This window comes from Lampetra planeri, chromosome 31 (genome assembly GCF_965212315.1).
Source record: "Lampetra planeri chromosome 31, kcLamPlan1.2.h2, whole genome shotgun sequence".
In the NCBI taxonomy this organism is placed as follows: domain Eukaryota; kingdom Metazoa; phylum Chordata; class Hyperoartia; order Petromyzontiformes; family Petromyzontidae; genus Lampetra; species Lampetra planeri.
The window spans coordinates 828,141-846,873 of NC_136137.1; the positions used below are offsets into that span (position 1 = coordinate 828,141).

Below are 18,733 nucleotides of genomic sequence, written 5' to 3' on the forward strand. Positions count from 1 at the left end.
ACTGAGACAACGTCTGCTTATAGTTGCTTATTTAATATAAAAAAGCACAACTCATGAAAACAAGTACATTCTATTGACTGCAACTAAAAATTTTAGCAAATGGGTTTTCTTTTTGTGAGAGACACTCATGAGTTTTGCCCTCACTTGGGCTCATCAGCACCAAATTTTACACGGCTAAACTGCTACATGCATAGTTCCAAAGCAGCGTTTAGTCTGCAGTGGCTCGCCGAAGATTTCTCAAGGGGTTGAAAGGCACCGCACAGTACCAAGTCCAGGAGCTCCGTGGTCTCAGTGACTCACTTTTCAACACTTTGACAGCCCCCTTATCCTGGCAGCTTCCTCCTCCACCGCCACCTGACTGCCACGGTGGGCTTCCCGGAAAGTGGAACGTGAACTGATTTGCGTACGCATGGTCTGCACGCTGGGATGCGATCATTCCGCGATTCCGACCACGGAGGCTCGTAGGGGCCGGTGGTGGAACCCTGATTGACGGATAATGTGGCGGCTGAGAGCACGTTTACGTTAACATAAACGATAGTTTTTTTGGGTGTTTTATGTTGGATTCCACATAATCAAGTCGGACTTGCATCGAACCGCGCCCTGTTCAAGATTTATCCGATTTGGGATTATCCACGAGAGATTATGATTACGCAGAGATTTAATGAAAAGTGAAGGATTATAAGTTGAAAAATAATCACAATTCATTGCAGATGGCTTGTAGTCTCCGATGGCAGCTTCCGCTCGACTAACTAATCCTGGTGAAATTGTTTTATTCATCGTCTCGTCTTGGAAAATCAAATTAATAAATTGTCGCCCACTTCCAGACCCAACCAACAGCAACTACGTTCATGTTCTGCCGTAGGAAACGTAAAACTGGGTAAAGTAAGAACAATTTAATTATATCTGTGTTTAAAGTAAGTGACAGACTGCACAGAACACACACGTTACGGAGTTCTGTGCGTGCATATCTTGCCGTGATGTATAACCCCAGCATTTACGTGATGTGCGCGATCGTAATCGGACACTCGATGCTGAAGCGCCGATCAACAACGCTAATCTGGCCACGGTGGCGCAGGGGAATCTGCACCGCAAGGAATTCGCCACGAGTTTGTCTCGGTTGACCGCGTGTGCCGCGTTTCATTTGATTTTTATTATTATTGTTTATCTCCCAGCGCCGACCGCTGCATACGTGCGGAAACGTACGGTTTTTAGCCGCGAAGGCGCGAAGCTGCTCACCCACGACTTTTTACGCCTCTATTTTTGGTGGCGCGGGTTTTGCCAAGAGGCGATCCTGGCCCGCCGGGGCCGTGCACTTTTGCCGTGTTCCTAGCCCGCGGCTCGCCTCGACTTACGAAAGGTTACACGCTGGAAAGTTCCGTCCGCTCACAACGCGTTATGCCGCCACTGCCGTTGTAAAAAAAGAGCCGCGGCCGGTTCGGCGGATGAATGCGTAGAATTTGAACTCGCATTTTTTTTTTCCCAATTTAACCGTGAGCCCCCAATGAGATGGAGAGGGGCCTCGCTGAGAGTCCGCGTGGAGGTGTGCGGGCGTACAGTGCAAACAACGTATCGTGTCCTCGACGCGAGCAGGTCCGTTACCCGAACAAAACCCCTCTCCCTGTTTGTTATGTAGGATATCCCTGTTTGTACGTGCAAGCCGCAGATGCCAACATATTGCTACTTTTCAGCTGCTATTATGGGACCGCCTTTGTGATTTAAAAGTCACATTTCATTTTATACAGTTGCTTGCATTCGGATAATAATATTAAATGCATTTAAAAATAGAGATGCCTGTCACGTGAGATGTTTTATGGGTAGCTAGGCATGATGATGTGAACGGGGGCAAGTTATTTTCTCAAAAAAAGATAGAGATGTGTTTAATAAATGTAAGAAGCTGTAAACTATTTATATTTTACCAGGTAAGACGCACCGAGTTATTTTGCTCTTTTTCAACATCGACTTGGCCACAAAATGATAGCCCAACGAAGTGACTTATCACGTGAGAGTTTATGGCAGCCAAATACTGTAAACGCACGTTTCTAAATGTGGAGGGAAAAACCGGAGGACCCGGAGAAAAATCCACGCGACCACAGGGAGAGAGAGAGACATGCAAAATCTAAATATACAGCAGGCGTCAGGGTCGGAATCGAACACTCGACCTCTTGTATAGCAGCTGAGGTAGTTAACATCTCGCCACCACGGCGCCCATACAATAAATACATACAAATGTATGTACTGTATGTTGAACTTCTTTCGCACCGTATGTAGCCCACCGTTCTAACCGGAGATGCAAGGGTAGGATGTTTTGCATTCGTTGGGCTAACAAAATGAATGCAATACATTTACAAGGAGAGCACAGTGATCCAACACAAATAAAGCAGAACTGATAATGGGGGGGTGGGGGGAGCGATGGCAACAGAGGTTATCAGAGCCTAAGTTTGATTCCTGGGCATGACTCCTATCTTCCCTAACCCGTACTGACCAGCGTGGTGAAGTATGTTCAAACAACCCCTGCAACCTACATACAAAGCATGGGGAGCTCGTCATCGAGCAGTTTGTTAACAAACAGTTGAAACATTTATTAGATGTGCCTCGAACGATATTTATAGAGTGGGAAAATGTTAACAAGCGGATCTTTTGTTGTGCCGATGACGAAGGCATTCGTGGTTTAAAGTTCAAACACTGACACACTCGTATCTCTGAGTGCGTGGCACACATTTTTGCATAGGATTGTTTCGACTCTTATGCAACACTGAAACCTAAGCTGGAACTTAGTCGTCTGGCGCTCGTTAGTCACGGATGGAGAAATTTCCCGTGGAGGTGTCGCGAGCGTAGTGAGAGGGCACGGTGTCGACTCACCAGCTCGGCGCGCGGCTCAAGTTGCGTTGGCTCCTGCGCTCAAAAACCCTTCTCGCTGTTCCACGTGCGCCGACCTCGTCAGCTTGCCCTGGCTTCACCTGTTCTCACACTCAAAACATTTACTTCCTAGAGTTTTAAATGAAACTACAACTATCAAATATTTTTTGTTTTCCCAGGTAAGGCCCACTGAGCTATGTATCTCTTTTTCAGAAGCGACCTGGCCACAAATTATAGCTCAACGAAGTGGCTTATCGTGTGGAAATATATAGCAGCCAAATACTCTAAACGCGTGTTTCTAAATGTGGAGGTGAAAAACCGGAGGACCCGGGGGAAAAATCCACGCGACCACGGGGAGAGAGACACATCCAAGCTCCAAATATACAGCAGCAGGCGTCAGTGTCGGGATCGAGCCCACGAGCCCCTGTATACCAGGCGAGGTAGTTAACATCTCGCCACCACGGCTCCCATACATACAAATGTACAAATGTACAAATGTATGTATGTATGTTTTCTTTCACACTGTACACAGCGAAACGTGCTAATCCGAGGGGCGGGGGAAGGATGTTTTGCTTTCTTTGGGCTAACAAAATTATCGCAATAAATTTACATGGAGAGGACGGTGATCCAACACAAACAAAGCAGAATTGGTAATGGGGGGAAACGATGGTAACAGTGGTTATCGGAGCCAGAGTTTTATTCCTGGGCATTGCTCCGATCTTCCCTAACCCGTACAATTGATAGCTCAACGAAGGGGCTTGTCATGTCGAAATTTATTGCAGCTAAATACTCCAAACATGATGTTTCTAAATGTGTAGAGAAAAACCGGAGGACCTGGAGAAAAATCCACGTGACCACGGGGAAATCATTCAAATTCCAAATATTCAGGCGTCAGGGTCGAGGTCGACCCACGACCTCCTGTATACCAGGCAAGGTAGTTAACATCTAACCACGATTTTGTCAAAGTAATGCTCGTTGCTTACTGGTGCAGAGATGTTGTCTCGTATATGTTTTGAGAAGCGTGCGAGAGAGGAGGGAACAAGAGAGGGCAACGCGGAGATGTTTCGCGAGAAGTCTGGGAGAGGAGGAATGAACCTTCCCGAGAGAACTCCTCTCTCGCTAAACTCCTCACGTAGGTTGGGTGCGCCTTCGTCGCTCGCGTCCTCCCACCGATTTGGCCCTGTGCCCCCTCCACTGGAGCAGCAAGATGTCACGAGACCACCGGTCGTCAGACTGGATTAGCCGGTGCATTTTGTTATGTCTTTTTTACATTCGCTGCTCTGCGTTTTGTCCTCCTTCCCTTTGCCAATTCTGCTGCCGGGCGGCGCGTCGCATCGCGAAGGCGGAGACATTTTAGAATTTGCATCCCTCCTGCTGCAGCGAGCGGCGTTACGTCACCTCGTGTGCCGCCGAATACGATGCTCCCAAAAAATGAGGTCACAGAATTCCTTGTGTGGTCGGCACTTTGCTTGACACGTGTCCTCACCAGGTGGAGCCGGGTCCCGCACACCCTGCACGTAAGATTCTGTTGCCTGGCGGCCAAACGAGCGTTGTGTTTAATCAGAATGAGCCGAATTGCATTTTTGGCAGCAGAGGGCAGTACGGGAATTTCCACTGTTCTAATGTACTTCTTTACTCCCACGTCGTGGATGGCTTCCCGGATTTAACAAAATGGCTGTGCATGTAAAGGCGCAAGCTGAATTATGAGAAGCCAGTTTTAGTTTGAAGGGTTTCTTTGCGTAGTTATTGGTACCCTAGTATCATCCACCAGGCGATGGCCTCGATAGGCAAGTTTAATCATTGTGAGAGGCGGTGATGGTGTCTTGATGAGTCTTTCATCCAACAGTGACTTGACCATGACTGATGATGGTAGATGCAATGAGTCAAACCTGCCGTTAACAGGATGTCTTTTACAAAACTCACATTGGGTATATGTTAACACGTATCACTCACAGGAAACTCTAAAAATAGCACCATACTTCGGGAAACGGTTCAGTTGACTGCAGTGCTTAATCATCAACCAACAATGCTCACCAAGACAAAGATCCCCCGTCTAGCCTTAACAGACTATTGTGGGGCAAGTGCTGTTAGCGAGGACCTCGTGTGCCATGCTGGCCTATGAAGGCTCTAGCATGGCACACGAGAGGGTGGGTTCCCAGCACCACGCCTGGCTGCCTTTGTCTCCCGAATGGCGATGTTTAGACACTGCACCAGGCTAAATCGACCTCCGGGAGGCCCAGGACTGGTTCAAATAATCGTTGCCGGTGTTGGCCGTAAGCAAGAATCGAACTTGGGGCGCCGAATTCGTAGCGCAAATCGCTAACCCTTGCGCTACTGCTCGCCACCAACAATCATCACCCCCGCCTACTGCACCCCTACCCTCTCCTTCCCCGATTGTGCAATTAGCACACACACACGGGCAATGCTCAATTCATGAGCAATTTCTTTCTCAATTCAGCGCCGTCATTCGGCCAACCAAATCGTCCATGCGAGCGACGATGTCCGTTGGCGATCCGCTGTTGGTAATTGGTCAGTCCGGTGGCAGGAATGTGAGGGGACGGGCGTAGTCCGAGGAGAGTCGGGTTACCTTGGGACGGGGTTTGTTGTTGAGAGGATGGTGCGCTGTGAGCACGGTGCGCTGTGAGCACTCGGACGCAGAAGACTGACAGGTTCGACGTGCCACCTGCTTTTTCAGCGCACCGTGGGCTGAGAGGCCTGACTGATTGATCGCTCGCCGCCTATTATTAGCATCTCCAGTGATGTTTTGTTTAATGTTTCGTACCTTTGTGCGAGCTATTTTAGGGGAGCCGCAGTCGCCGTATGAGAAATGCTATTTATGACCTAAAGATGTCACCTTTGTTTTTTTTGTTCCATTAAAAGAAATGCATTGAACTGAAATGTAATACTTTGAGCAATTAATGTCGATTCGGGTCAAAGTGGTCAATCCTTGTCTATAAGTGAAGTTCATGTTTATCTGTTTAAGCAGCAAGTGAGAACTCGAGAAGCCAGGGTCGTCTCATTTGCAAGTGTGACCTGGCGTCTCGCCAAAATGACAAAAAAAATCAAATAAATCTACAGATATGAAGCAACTATGGAAAATCGGAGCAAAGACAATCACGATACAGGAAAATAAAAAAATACTGTACAAACTCACGTCAATAAAAGACATTTCATGTAACATAAACAAAACAAACACGATTGAATGTGTTTTTTTTTACAAAACCACTCTGATACTGAAAGGTCGCACATCTTCTCCAAAGCCGAAAGTCTCAACCTTATACGGCGGCGGCTGCTCGTGTCCTCCGTGTACAAGAGACACACAGGCGATGTACAGCAATCCGCTGTGGCGTGGTGGTCACCTCTTCACAGACCCTATAGTTTGCAGCGCAACACGAAAAACCTCAGTGTGTGTGTGAAGAGAATTTTTCTTTGTGCCAAATATTTAAGAAGGAATTAGCCCCCCCCCCCCTTCATGCTCTCCCCCCGGAAGAGATCCAAAAATCTGTGGAAAGATGACGGATTTTGGCATCTCCGCCCCCGTGGATTATGGGAGTTGTCACGGACTGCAAAGTTTAGGATTCGTCAAATGATAGCTCAACGAAGTGGCTTATCACGCGAAAATTTTATAGCAGCCAAATACTCTTAACGCTTGTTAATTCTAAACGTGGAGGGAAAAACCGGAGGACCCGGAGAAAAATCCATGCGACCATAGGGAGAGCGGCATGCAAACTCCAAATATACAGCAGCAGGCGTCAGGGTTGGGAATTAACCCACGACCCCCCTGCATACCAGGCGAGGTAGTTACCATCTCGCCAGCGCGGATAATTTGAGCGCGGATGTCGGAGTTCTTCTGTAGTTCTCTTCTGCGCCTCTTCCCAATAGTACAGATGGCAGCGGGTAGAGGTCCTAGTGGACGCACGCGGCAGATATGGCAGAAGAACCACCTCCTGCTCTCAGGACTGTGACGCCAGGCTTATAGGACAGGCCAATCCAAATCATTAAACTATTGGCTTTTAAAAAGACGTTTGACCTCTCAGTGCAGGGGTTAATGTTTTTGATTGAGAGGTCACACTTGCCGTGTAGTATTCCAAGCTGGTAATTCTCTAGCCACCTGTTGTCGCTGCCTCATGAAGCCAAGAGCCGGTGTATTTGTTTGCGCTGCTGCTGTTGCGTTGTTGTTTGTGCTGCGGGATTGTAAACGTTGGGAAATTCCCACGCCCCACCGCTCGACGCGGCACCTGGAGCTCGGCTCGTACGTGCGACTTGTGCGCACGTGTGCGTGACGTGACGGGTGTGTGACGTGGCCTTAATGGGAGCTCGTTAACAGCACTCCCTCGTCGTTTAACACGCTACAAAAAATCTTAAGCAAAATTATCTCCCCTTCATACTGTTCCTACTGTGTACACGTACAGCCATAAAATGTAAAATAACAACTGTCTCTTTGCTTTTATTTATTTTTATTTACTACATACCTTTCGTTGCTATTCATTGTGCACGGTTACCACTTTATTTTGTGTGTGGTTGCAATTTACTCTGCTCAGTCGGTGTTAGCCCCTGAGCGCGTGACGGAGTTCTTTTTAATTCCTGTTGCTCCATGCCCCATTCCCGTTCCGTTGTGATGTGCACCGATGCCTACTTTATTGAGGGCGATATTGGCACATTAAATAAAGATTCATTGATTGAGGCCTGTACATCCACTGCTCGATGTGGGCCTCCCAATATCATCAGGGGTCGTAGAGGTGAATTGACCATACTTCACCATGCTGGTGATGCAGGATGGTGAAGGTGGGGAGCATCGACAATGAGTTATAGCAGTACAGCACAGCCATCGATTTTGCTGTGCTGCCCTCTGCTCCCCACAATGCTGCCTTCACAGCGCATGAACCCACTGTTGTTGATTTGTTTTTGTTGGGTACTTACTGTTGTTCTTTACTTGTCACTCGACAGAGATCCTGTACGGAGGGGTGAATATCACCGACAATCCGTCCCTGTGCCACGCTGACACCATCAAGTGGGAGGACATCTTGGGACAGAAAAACCTCAATCAGTCGGTTCTGCCGTACGGCAGACCTGATTGTGAGTCCCCGGCGTCACAAGCGTTGTTCACCGCCGGGTCCTGCGCTGCGAGCAGACGTTCGGAATACTCCGCTGGCGCTTGAGATGACGCGATGGGTGGTGCCGCAGCGCAGCACGGAACGCGATCTCCTGTCTCCCCGTCGATCATTGTTATCATCTCCTCGTTAGCATATTTGCTATTCGTGCAAATTTTTATGGCGTGGGGCCATCCCGAGGACGCTATGTTTCAGATGCGCGTATACTCGGCAGTAGCTTCACAGGAGGGGGCTCTGCGTGTGTGTGTTTCTCAATCGAGAGATTTGCTCTGTACTATCTTGCCGCACGAATATTATCATCCCGGACCAGGCATTATGTCCCAGCATGGAACTAGTCGCCGTAACAGGTGGTGTTTGTGCATCAGTCGTCATATAAAGTACTTGCAGATGATTGTGACTGATGTACATTGAGTAAATGATGTAACTTTAATGTCCTAGAAGTGCTAGAAAACTGAAATTTAGCACAAATACGTTACAATTTTAATTTATATAAAGAGTGTGAATGCAGCTGCATCTCAAAATGCTGCGTAGTACGGTGGGACGTGATCATCTTGCGGAGAGGAAGCGTATTTATTTATTTAATATAGAGAAAGAGAGTCAGATATAGGCAGACTTAAAGAGGAAAGACTTGAATCTGGATGTTGACAGAGGCAGGGATTTCATAGCACTTGTGGCTGGGGAAGATGTCGGCCTAGAATTAGACATTGCTTTGTCTCGTGCAAAACTCTTACAAATCTGCGATCCTCATCATCGGTGAGCCAAGTAATTCACCCCCCCCCCCCCCCCCCCCGATGCAGTGTGACGTGAAAGTTGATAAAAAGTGGCCAAAGCTCATTCTCCTCCTAGTGGAATATATCAAGCGCTAGATCCAACAATGCAGGTGTTCCAGCAATGCTTGATATGCTGTGCGACAGTTTCTCGGCGGGATTGAAGTCTTCACTGGGTATGAGTTCTGTTGTTTGTTTCATGGAACATTTCACCAAACTACTGCACGTGTGTTATTACGGCAATTCAGCACACGTCTGTAGCAGCAATAATAACTTCATGTGAGAGGCAGGTAGCGTTCGTGGTCGTGGGAGTAACTGGGTTATTTATTTGCGTTGACAGCTTGATGTTATGTAAGCATTCTTTGTTTTATTGTTTCACATTTTTTTTAAAGTACGTAACGCATGTTATGTTTCCCACGACAGGCCCTCCGTGCCCACAGGGTTGCAGCCACTGCTGGTCGGCCGACACGAATTACTGCCAAAAGCGTGAGTGGATTTTGCAATTATTGCCTTCTGCCAGCGGTGACATACGAATCAGACGAAGAGACACGGGTGGCAGGGGGAACGCGAACAAAAGCCCAAAGGCGTACGAAGAGGCGTGAAGAGGTGGCTTGCTCGGTTTTAGCCAGCGAGACAGAAGGAGAGGCACCTCAATCGGGGACAGAACGCAGAAACGTTTTTTTGTACTCTCGAGACGAGAGACTTGAGCGAGAAGCATCTCCCGCTCCTCGGGGTGATGGCCAATGCACAGGGCTTTGTGACGCAGCGGCAGCCAAAGGAAGGGAGAGAACACACGTACGGGGACACCCGCGGCAGAGATGGAGCGATCAGATCAGTTCGTGTGCAGGACTGAGATCGATTGGTGTGTCACTGGGCTGTAAGGGAAAGATAAACACCAGCTAACACTGATGACTAAATTAGCTGGGCTTGCATTGAGTCTTTGATTATTCAATGTTTGTACATTTGAAACCTGATGTCGATACATTTATAACGTTTTATAATTAAGGATGACTGTTTATGCCTTAGCTATGTACGTCAAACCTTCCCTATGTAAGGGGAGAGGGGGTGGGATGGGCACACTAAGTCCAATAAATATGGTCCAAGATCAGCAACACGTGGTTGTAAAGTTGTGTTGCTATTCAGGACTTGCCATATCGAAAACCGGTCAGATTGATCAAAACACGACCTAAATTTGGAGACCCAAACCACAGTAACAAGAGCTATTTACAAAAATTCAAGCACATTTTGCCCAACTCCTACCCGTCAGTTTCATTATCGATGATTACTTCTGAGGACATGCACGTTGGAAAGCATGACCGGATTCTCCACATTATAGGCACACTTTATATTCCTACATTACGAAGCTAAATATGAAATGCGTCTTATAATCCGGTCGGTGTATGTGTTTGCGAGACCAGATTTGTATAACTTTATTGGCACCGGGCACAAGTTTGGGGTGCATCTCTCTCCAGAGTGTCGTAGAGTCCATGCGTGTGCATGATTTTTTTTCTCCTCCCCTGTTTGAAACTGGCGTGACGGTGCAGTGACGAGCACCATCTGTGCCAAGGAGTGCACAACCCGCTGCTACGGAACGAACACCAATCAGTGCTGCCACAAGCACTGCGCTAGCGGCTGCACGGGGCCGCGTGACACCGACTGCCTGGTACGACCCCTCACCCTCGTACCTTTGCTCCCAACATTGATACCAAAGCCTGACTTGACTCACGACCAGGACTGCCCAGAGCTTCCTGGAGGTCCGGGGCTGGAGGCCCGAAGCACAACGCCACGACAAATCCAGGCCTATTGTGAGGCTCTCTTTTGTGTGAGGCCTGGAGAAAATAACCTCTTGTCCCCCCGACCCCTACTCTGGATGGCCCTGCTCATAACTCATGAAACCAAGTCCGGAATTTACTCAGTCCAAAACGTTATCCATTACCGCAAGACTCAGCTTGCTCATTTTTCTGATCCCTGACCATACATCTTAACCTTGCTGCATGGTTGGCTACATATGCGTTGCAAAAGAAATTCAACATACATACATCCACATGCTGAGCCCACACCAGAACCATAGATGAAACTGTTGTTTGGTTAACATTCACTCCAATGTAACTTCTTTCTCCTATTTTTTGGTTATTAAATTATCAGCAACTTTGTGATGAAATGCAAATTAGAAATTCATACACTGCATGACTTTCCAAACCCTGGTGTGTGGGCCCACAAACTCATTAAATTCGGCCTGCAGCATCTCTAATTTACCATTAAATGCAGCCTGCTGTGGCTCGAGATTAAATAATTATAATCTATTATTTAACAAGAAATGTATTACATCTCTCTGCCTCACGCATCTAATAATATCTCGTATATCTTTTCTGATATATATCCTATCTCTCTCATCTTCTGAGTAAATATTACTCACAATTCTTTCAAGAACACAGGTGATCCTCGACGTACATCGATCCACACTGACGGCAGGTCACCAATTCCACCCACGTTGTTACTCGTAGCGATCGCACCGCACGAACGGCACAACACCGACTGGCGCCAGTGCCGCCCAGTTAGTCTACCTCCCGACGCGGCGCTCCGGCGCTCTACCTGTGTGCATTGTGGGTGATTCTGAAGGATTTTTTATTCATCTAATCCTTAAAAATGGCCGATTAAAGAAAAGGTGGGTGGGCTCGTGATGCTGTTGATGAGACAGGTAGCAGAAAGGCCATCGCTGTATTCAGTCCAAATAATCCAGGAATTATGAAAAATCAAGGTAGGCACTTTCACAATATGATTATTGTACTTCATATATGATTGGTAGTTGATTAAATATGTTATTTGTAGTCATATCTATAAAAAAGTTGCATATGGGACCCTTGGTCAGGAACGTAACCCCCTATTATATAATTGTTTCTCTGGGAAATTCTGTCTCGACTTATGGCACCTTTTCTAGGAACGTGACACCTGACGTAGGCCCGAGCACCGCCCGTACTTGTCCCTCTAATCTCACGCTCATATCTCTGTTCTCAATATATCTTCTATCCACTGCCTTCGTAGCTCTTTTGAATATATCTCATGCTAAAAGCTCCTAGTTCAATATTGATATGCTCATGGCTTGTATCTTGCTGCATGTTTGTGAGTCCGGCATGCTCTTATTCCTGGCCTTTCCATATCACCGTCCATTTCTCTGTTCATTCATTAATCCATTGATTAATTCATTCTTCCATTCATTATTCCATCCATACATACATTCATCCATCTACCCACAAACCATCCTCCCGTGTTCCCTCCGCCTTGGCTTATCTCCTCCGTTCCTTTTCGCCGGCCAGGCCTGCAAGCTGTTCAACGACACGGGCGTGTGTGTGGAGTCCTGCCCACCCACGCAAATCTACAACCGCGACACGTATCTGCAGGAGGCCAACCCGGACGTCAAGTACAGCCACGGGGCCATCTGCGTCAAGCGCTGCCCTCGTGAGTGGCCGTGCATGCGGGGGAACGCGCGTGAGCCCCAGCCGGGTGCTCATGTGCCCCCCCCCATCCCTGTGTCTGTGTCACATGCACACGTGTGTGTGTGTTTGTAAAGTGGAGCAGTGGCACCATGGTTAGCACGCTGCGCTATGAACCCAGCGAACCGAGTTTGATTCCCGCTCACGGCTAACACCAGTGACGATTATCTGAACCAGTCCTGGGTCTCCCCGATGTTCTCCAACATGAAGGCTTACAGTACTGTGTGTGTAAGAAATGTGACTTCATTATTCGTGCCAGGACATGACGCCATTCACGCGCTTGGGATAGAATCCGGCAATAGACAAAGTATCTTGTGCAGCGTGTTATTTGTGTCTTTATCATATCACCTATCCACAATGGCCCATCCGCAAGCTTGTGTACAAACAAAAAGTTATTGGAAAATGTTTTGTATGTATGTTGAACTTCTTTCGCACCATACGTAGCCAACCACGCCAATTTGGAGGTGCGGGACAGATGGCAAGACGCCTGGATAGATTGTAGAACTGGAGTTGGATACATTATTTTTTTGTATAGAATGTACATCTAGATGAGCTACTTGCCTTTAAGGTTTTGATAATTGTTTGCTAATGCACAAGTATGTGAAGCCTTGTTTTGTAAATTATTGAAATATTAAAATAATCATAATTTTATAAAGTGCCTTTCATCGTGAAATATTTCAAAGCACTACATTAAATTTAAAAAACCCCACCATATGTAGGTCAAATCCAACAGAAATACAGTAAAAGCTGATAAGAGCAAGGCTAACAACTCCCGATATTGCCACCATCCCTGCGGCTGGGCATATCTTGTAATTACTGATGATGACATGTCAGGGTTCATCATGCCCCATCTTCTTGTGACAGAATTCAAATTTGAGCAAGAGTTTTTGAAACCTCAAACTAAACACGCAGTCAAGTTGCAGAATGAACGGCAAAAACCACTGCCACCCCCCTCCCACCCCCCCGGCTTCTCCCACGCGCAGAAAACTTCCTCATCGACCAGAATTCGTGCGCGCGGTCCTGCCCCCACGAGAAGATGGAGGTGGAGGAGAATGGCGTCAAGATGTGCAAAGATTGCTCCGAGAAGCAAGGCTGCCCTAAAGGTTAGTGGTGCCGTCCACCGTCATCTTCCTGATGTGTCCCCCTTTTGAGAATCTGTGACTCCCCCTGTCAAGTTGAGGTTAATTTGTGTGTCTAGGGGAGAACTCAAGGGACCAGGATGAGTCTCGTTTGCAAGAGCCACCAGGGTCACCAAAAATAGCAAAAGCAATAAAATGAAATAATTTGCAGCGACGGAGCAAACGGGAATCTGAGCGAGTGCTACCTTATGGGAGTGAAACGATTTCTCACTCATCGACTGCAACTCGTGTTTGGAGCTCGTGATGCATGTGTTGATTCATCCACGCAATAAATTTGATATTTTTGATTCGCGCAAATGTAATGCAAATGTTTTCTTGAGGCTGAACGGGCATAAAATGCGAGACGGGACAGGACAAACGAGAGAGGGCGAATTACGCGGCATTGCAGACCAGACAGTACAATATTCTGGTGCGAAATCATTGTATTTATTTACATGCACTATTTCATGTTGTCGCTTGGTTAGCGAAGTCAACTGAGTTTATTTAAAATCAGATCAGGAAAAAAATGAGGTCAGGGTTGTCAATTTATTTCCTGAACTCCATTTTTCACTCCTAACCACAATGCATCTTTACAATGTTTGCCATTTTTGAGATTTGTGCATTGTGTAATGACATGATTTGGAATAGAGGGGATATATTTGTTTATAAATATGAAAACCTGTACTCGGGGGTGAGCGAGGAATGGGCTTTGAGTTCTGCTTGGATCGTGAATGTTTCTGTTGACGTTGGGCTATTTCTGGAAGACGGACGGACCGGCAGGCTTGCATGAGAGCCCAAATTCCCCACGTGGCTTGAGGTGACGCGTGAAAAGATTGTTCGCCGAGTGCTGACACTGCGTGTGTGCGTGCGTGTGTGTGTGCGTGCGTGTGTGCGCGTGTGTGCGCGTGTGTGCGCGTGTGTGCGTGCGTGCGTGTGTGCGTGCGTGTGTGTGCATGTGTGTGTGTGCGTGCGTGTGTGTGCATGCGTGTGTGTGCGCGTGTGTGCGTGCGTGTGTGTGTGTGCGTGCGTGTGTGCGTGTGTGTGTGTGCGTGTCTGTGTGCGTGTCTGTGCGTGCGTGTGTGTGCGTGCGTGCGTGTGTGTGCGTGCGTGCGCTTGTCCCTGTGTGCTTTAGTCTGCGACGGCATTGGCTCGGGGAATCTGAAGGACGCGAAATCGGTCAGCTCGTTAAACGTGGACACGTTCAGCGAGTGCACGACCATCAACGGCAACCTCGTCTTTCTCGAGTCGGGTCTCGACAGGTGGGGTGCCTGCTCCATTAATTGCACGCGACTTAAATTGCCTCATGTCATCATCAACCACGATCAGTCCACTGCTGGATGAAGGCCAACCCGACTCGTCGCCATCCAAGCTGATTTCATTGCTCGTCTCTTCGGTTGACATCCTGTCGGACGTGATCCATCCCGTATTCTTGACTGCTGGTCATCATCCCTTCTAGCAACGCGTACTTCTCAGGCCCACTCGCTTGTATAAACAGTTGATGTTTTAAGATGTCTCGTACATCTTGTAACCTGCGAAATGCACGTGTGTGTCTCTCTATCTCATTGTAATCCCACGCTCACACACCTTCAGTACAATGTTGTATTTCCGCACAAGACACATGTTTTAATGAGTGACGGTTAATAATGACAGTATTAATAGTAACCAAGGTCAACTATGCGCCGCTATGTTGCCAAGAGCGCGGCTGGAGACAAGGTCACCGCGAATGCAATCTGAGTCACTGAGCGTCGACGATAAAACCGCCCCAGGGCGGATAAGCGGAGAGTGGCCGTACGTCCAGACGGCGTGGAGGATGACAACTCCGTGGGTCTCCAGAGATGAGCAATGGAGCCTTGACAGGGCCCTTGATTTTCCTTTATCAAGGCTGCCCCTGTTATCATCATGGCAAAAGCTGACCCTGTCACTCTCGCGTACTCATTTGACAGGATTCCCGAAAGCAAAGTGGGTTCCGGTGTACCGTTACCTATTTGCCCAATTGCATGTGTGTACGCTTCTGTGATAATTGTCTTTAGAATAGGGATTGTTAGCGTAATGGTTGTCGCACTGCACGACAAATCCGTTGGCCTGGGCTTGATTTCCAGCCGTGGCAAGTGTCTAAACTGTTCCTGGATCTTCCCTAAGTCTACTCATCCTTAAATGAGCACCTGGTGCAGTGTGTAATCATCAGCACTGGAGAGACAAAGGCGGCCGGGTGTGGTGCTGGCCACCCACCCCCTCGTGTACCGTTCCGGCCTTCATAGGTGCTCGCTAACAGCACTTGCCCCTACAGTCTGTTAAGGCTACACGGGGGGTCTTTGTGTGTAGGGTGTCAGTTTGCATCAGTGTGTCTGTTGCTTTTTATGTTTTTACAGCGACCTACTTGCTCATCCCGAAAAGCTGAAGTTGTTCAGATCTGTGCGGGAGATCACAGGTAGCTATTTAGAACAAAACTATCGTACTGCACACACACACACAGACACAACATCAACAGTTGCTGTGCACCACTCAGTGATGGTGACATCCCTATTGCACCTGTGCCACGCTGGGTTTACTCCGAGGCCATGTGAAGAGGTGAGAGGTCGCTATCGAGAGGTGACACGTAGGAAGAGTTTAGCTAGTCGCGATGAATCACCAGTGCTCAGGTGTCTTCTCAGGATTCTCTGAATTCAGTGGAAATTCCTAATCCTGAGAGAAGCAGATGAAGGCTCCATAACGAGATACATTCCACCGGGCTGCAGGCAAGGTGTTTACGTTTCCATAGAGGGTAGATATTTACTGGATTTTTCGCTAAAGGGTGTTGGGCCTTGGGTCACCACGCGATTGAATTGCGTCGTTCAGTAAGAGGCACGCTGGAGCCTCATGGCCCCGGCAGCGACTTCTCGGTCGGAGCCATGACGGGGAACCCAGAGGCTTCGAGTCGCTCCGAGACGCCGTGGCGTTTGAGTGAATGATAAGTGCTAACCCCCTTTCGTTATTTTTAGAGTACCCAACGTTATCTTTAGTTTGTCGTCCTTCCCCCGCACCTCCGATTAGCATGGCTACGTACGGTGCGAAAGGAGTTCAACATACGTACAGATACCCACACGTGCGTGATGTACGAGCGTGCGCCTGCCCGCCGCGTGATGCGACGCCTCCCCTCGTCTTGTCGACAGGGTACTTGCACATTGAGGCCTGGCCGCCCAACATGACCGACCTGAGCGTATTCGAGAACCTTGAGATCGTGCGAGGGAGGAACATCCGCAGGTGAGACACGCGGCACCTCCGCCTTATTACCAAGCCACGCACAAGGGCGGGAGCGCTGTTGTTAACGCGCTGCGCTGTTGTTAACGCGCTGCGCTGTGAACCGGGCAACGCGTGAGGTCGCCCACGGCTAGCACCGGTGGCGAGCGATAGCCACTGGTGTCCCCCGGCCCCCCCCCCTCGTCCTTCACCTTCAATTAGCACTGTTGGCTACGTATGGTGCGAAAGAAGTTCAACATGCGTACATACACCAACCCGCATTGAGCACCGTGTAAGTCCTGAGGGTGCCATCTGGACAAGTGTTTAACAATGCGCTGATTAGCGCCATGGTATTGGGTCACCGGTGAGTTAGAGAGGATATCTCATTGGCGCATTAAGCACTTGCACACCTCGTGGCTGTTTCATCTCCTCGGCAGCGTTGGGTGGCGGAGGGTCTTCATGACGCAAAATTGGCCATTTCACCGACGTGACCGACACCAAAAATCAATCGCCAGTCATAGTATCGGCTGCGAACACCTACTTGTTAACCTACGTGTTATCCTACATGTTAACCAATGCATTAAAATACGCGCTAAGTGTGACCTTAACGTTGACTTGTGCGCGCCCCCCTGCCCCCACCCCACCCCCACCCCACCCCGCCCCCACCCCGCCCCCACCGTCTCCGGTGTCCAGCGTTGGGTACTCGGTGCTGGTGCGGAACCTGCCCCACCTCGAGGTGCTGGGGCTGAGGGCGCTGAGCGAGGTGACGGAGGGCAGTGTGCTGGCGCAGAACATGCCGCGCCTCTGCTACGTCCTCACCGTCAACTGGACGCGGCTGCTGCGCTCGCCGCGCCAGAAGGCCGACCTGGAGGGCGTGCCCTCCAGTAGCGTCTGTGGTGAGCGGCCGGCACGCACGAGCGCGGCGGTCAAGAGGGGAATAGCGGCAAAGTATGGGAGCGGGTAATGGGGGGGGGGGGTGGCGTGGAGGTGGGGGGGCAGGGAGAGGTGAGCGGAGTGGAAGAGCATCGGGGAGGGGAAGCCGTTGTGATCCATCTGACCCACCCGGTCCCTTGTGGGTGTTTGTGTTTGTCAGCGTGCGCACTTGTACGCTCGAGTGTGAGTGGGGAGCGGTAGTGTGGTGGTTAGTGCGCTGCGCTACAAACCCGGTGACCCGAGTTCAATACCTGCACACGGCCAACACCTGTGATGATTATCTAAACCTCCTCAGCCTCCCCTAGGTCCCCTCAGCCTTAAATGAGTACCTGGTGTGATGTATAAACATCTCCACCCCCTCGTGTGCCGTGCCGGCCTTCATAGGCACTCACTGACAGCAATACGGGTGATCTTTGTTTTTGTGTGTGCGGGGAGCGGGGTAGGGTAGCAGCGAGCGCGCTGTGCTACGAGCCCAACGACCCGAGTTAGATTCCTGCTGATGGCAGTCCTGGGCCTCCCCTAGGTCAACTTGGCCTCAATAGTACCTGGTGCCAAATGTGTAAATATCACCGCTCGGGAAAGAAAGGCAACAACCGGGCCTGGTGCTGGTCACCCACCTCCTCGTTTGCCACGTCCACCTTTATAGGTGCTCACCAGGGGCACTTGTTCCAACAGTCGGGATCTTTGTATTTAACTTTGTCTCTGCACACGTGTGCGGTGTTTGCTCGCCGCACAGGCCCTGAGGCCTGTGACCCGCTGTGCTCCCCGGACGGCTGCTGGGGCCCCGGGCCAGAGCAGTGCATGCAGTGCAAGCTCTTCAAGCGTGTCCGCACCTGCGTCGAATCCTGCAACCAGAACGACGGGTAAGGACGTCGGTTGCCCTAACCCCTCCACCGGGGGGTGGGCGAACTTTTCCCCTTACCAATGGCCGAATGTCACTTTTCAAAGACCTTTGGCAGGTGGCCGCACGATAGCGCACGCCTTCACGTTGTCCACTGATCGCGCGAGAAATATAATTAGGGCTCAAACTTTTCACCACGCGAATGCGACGCCTGCGCCTGATTGGCTGTCGCCCACGCGGTGATGAAGTCGGCTCGCAGTTCTGGAGACGTGCGGCGCAGGTTCTCGCAGTGACCGATGAATATCGTTCACAGGCCGCTTCCAAGTGGTAGGCCTCGTGTGGCCATGTGTCCTGGCTTAAAAAAAAAACTGTCCGTCACGATTTTCCAATAGATAGTCAT

The 18,733-nt window shown here is 49.3% G+C and overlaps 1 protein-coding gene across 2 annotated transcripts in view; it reads left to right on the forward strand.

The window, feature by feature from the left end:
• Nucleotides 1-18,733, forward strand: part of LOC144729053 (epidermal growth factor receptor-like) — an 88,784-nt gene that overhangs the window by 50,787 nt on the left and 19,264 nt on the right. For both annotated transcript variants that reach the window (XM_078608911.1, XM_078608910.1), the window contains exons 4-13: nt 7,804-7,932; nt 9,158-9,220; nt 10,279-10,397; nt 12,049-12,190; nt 13,209-13,328; nt 14,476-14,602; nt 15,713-15,771; nt 16,493-16,583; nt 17,253-17,455; nt 18,229-18,355. In XM_078608911.1, the coding sequence (XP_078465037.1) occupies nt 7,804-7,932; nt 9,158-9,220; nt 10,279-10,397; nt 12,049-12,190; nt 13,209-13,328; nt 14,476-14,602; nt 15,713-15,771; nt 16,493-16,583; nt 17,253-17,455; nt 18,229-18,355 (1,180 nt within the window). The remainder of the gene's footprint in view (nt 1-7,803; nt 7,933-9,157; nt 9,221-10,278; nt 10,398-12,048; nt 12,191-13,208; nt 13,329-14,475; nt 14,603-15,712; nt 15,772-16,492; nt 16,584-17,252; nt 17,456-18,228; nt 18,356-18,733) is intronic.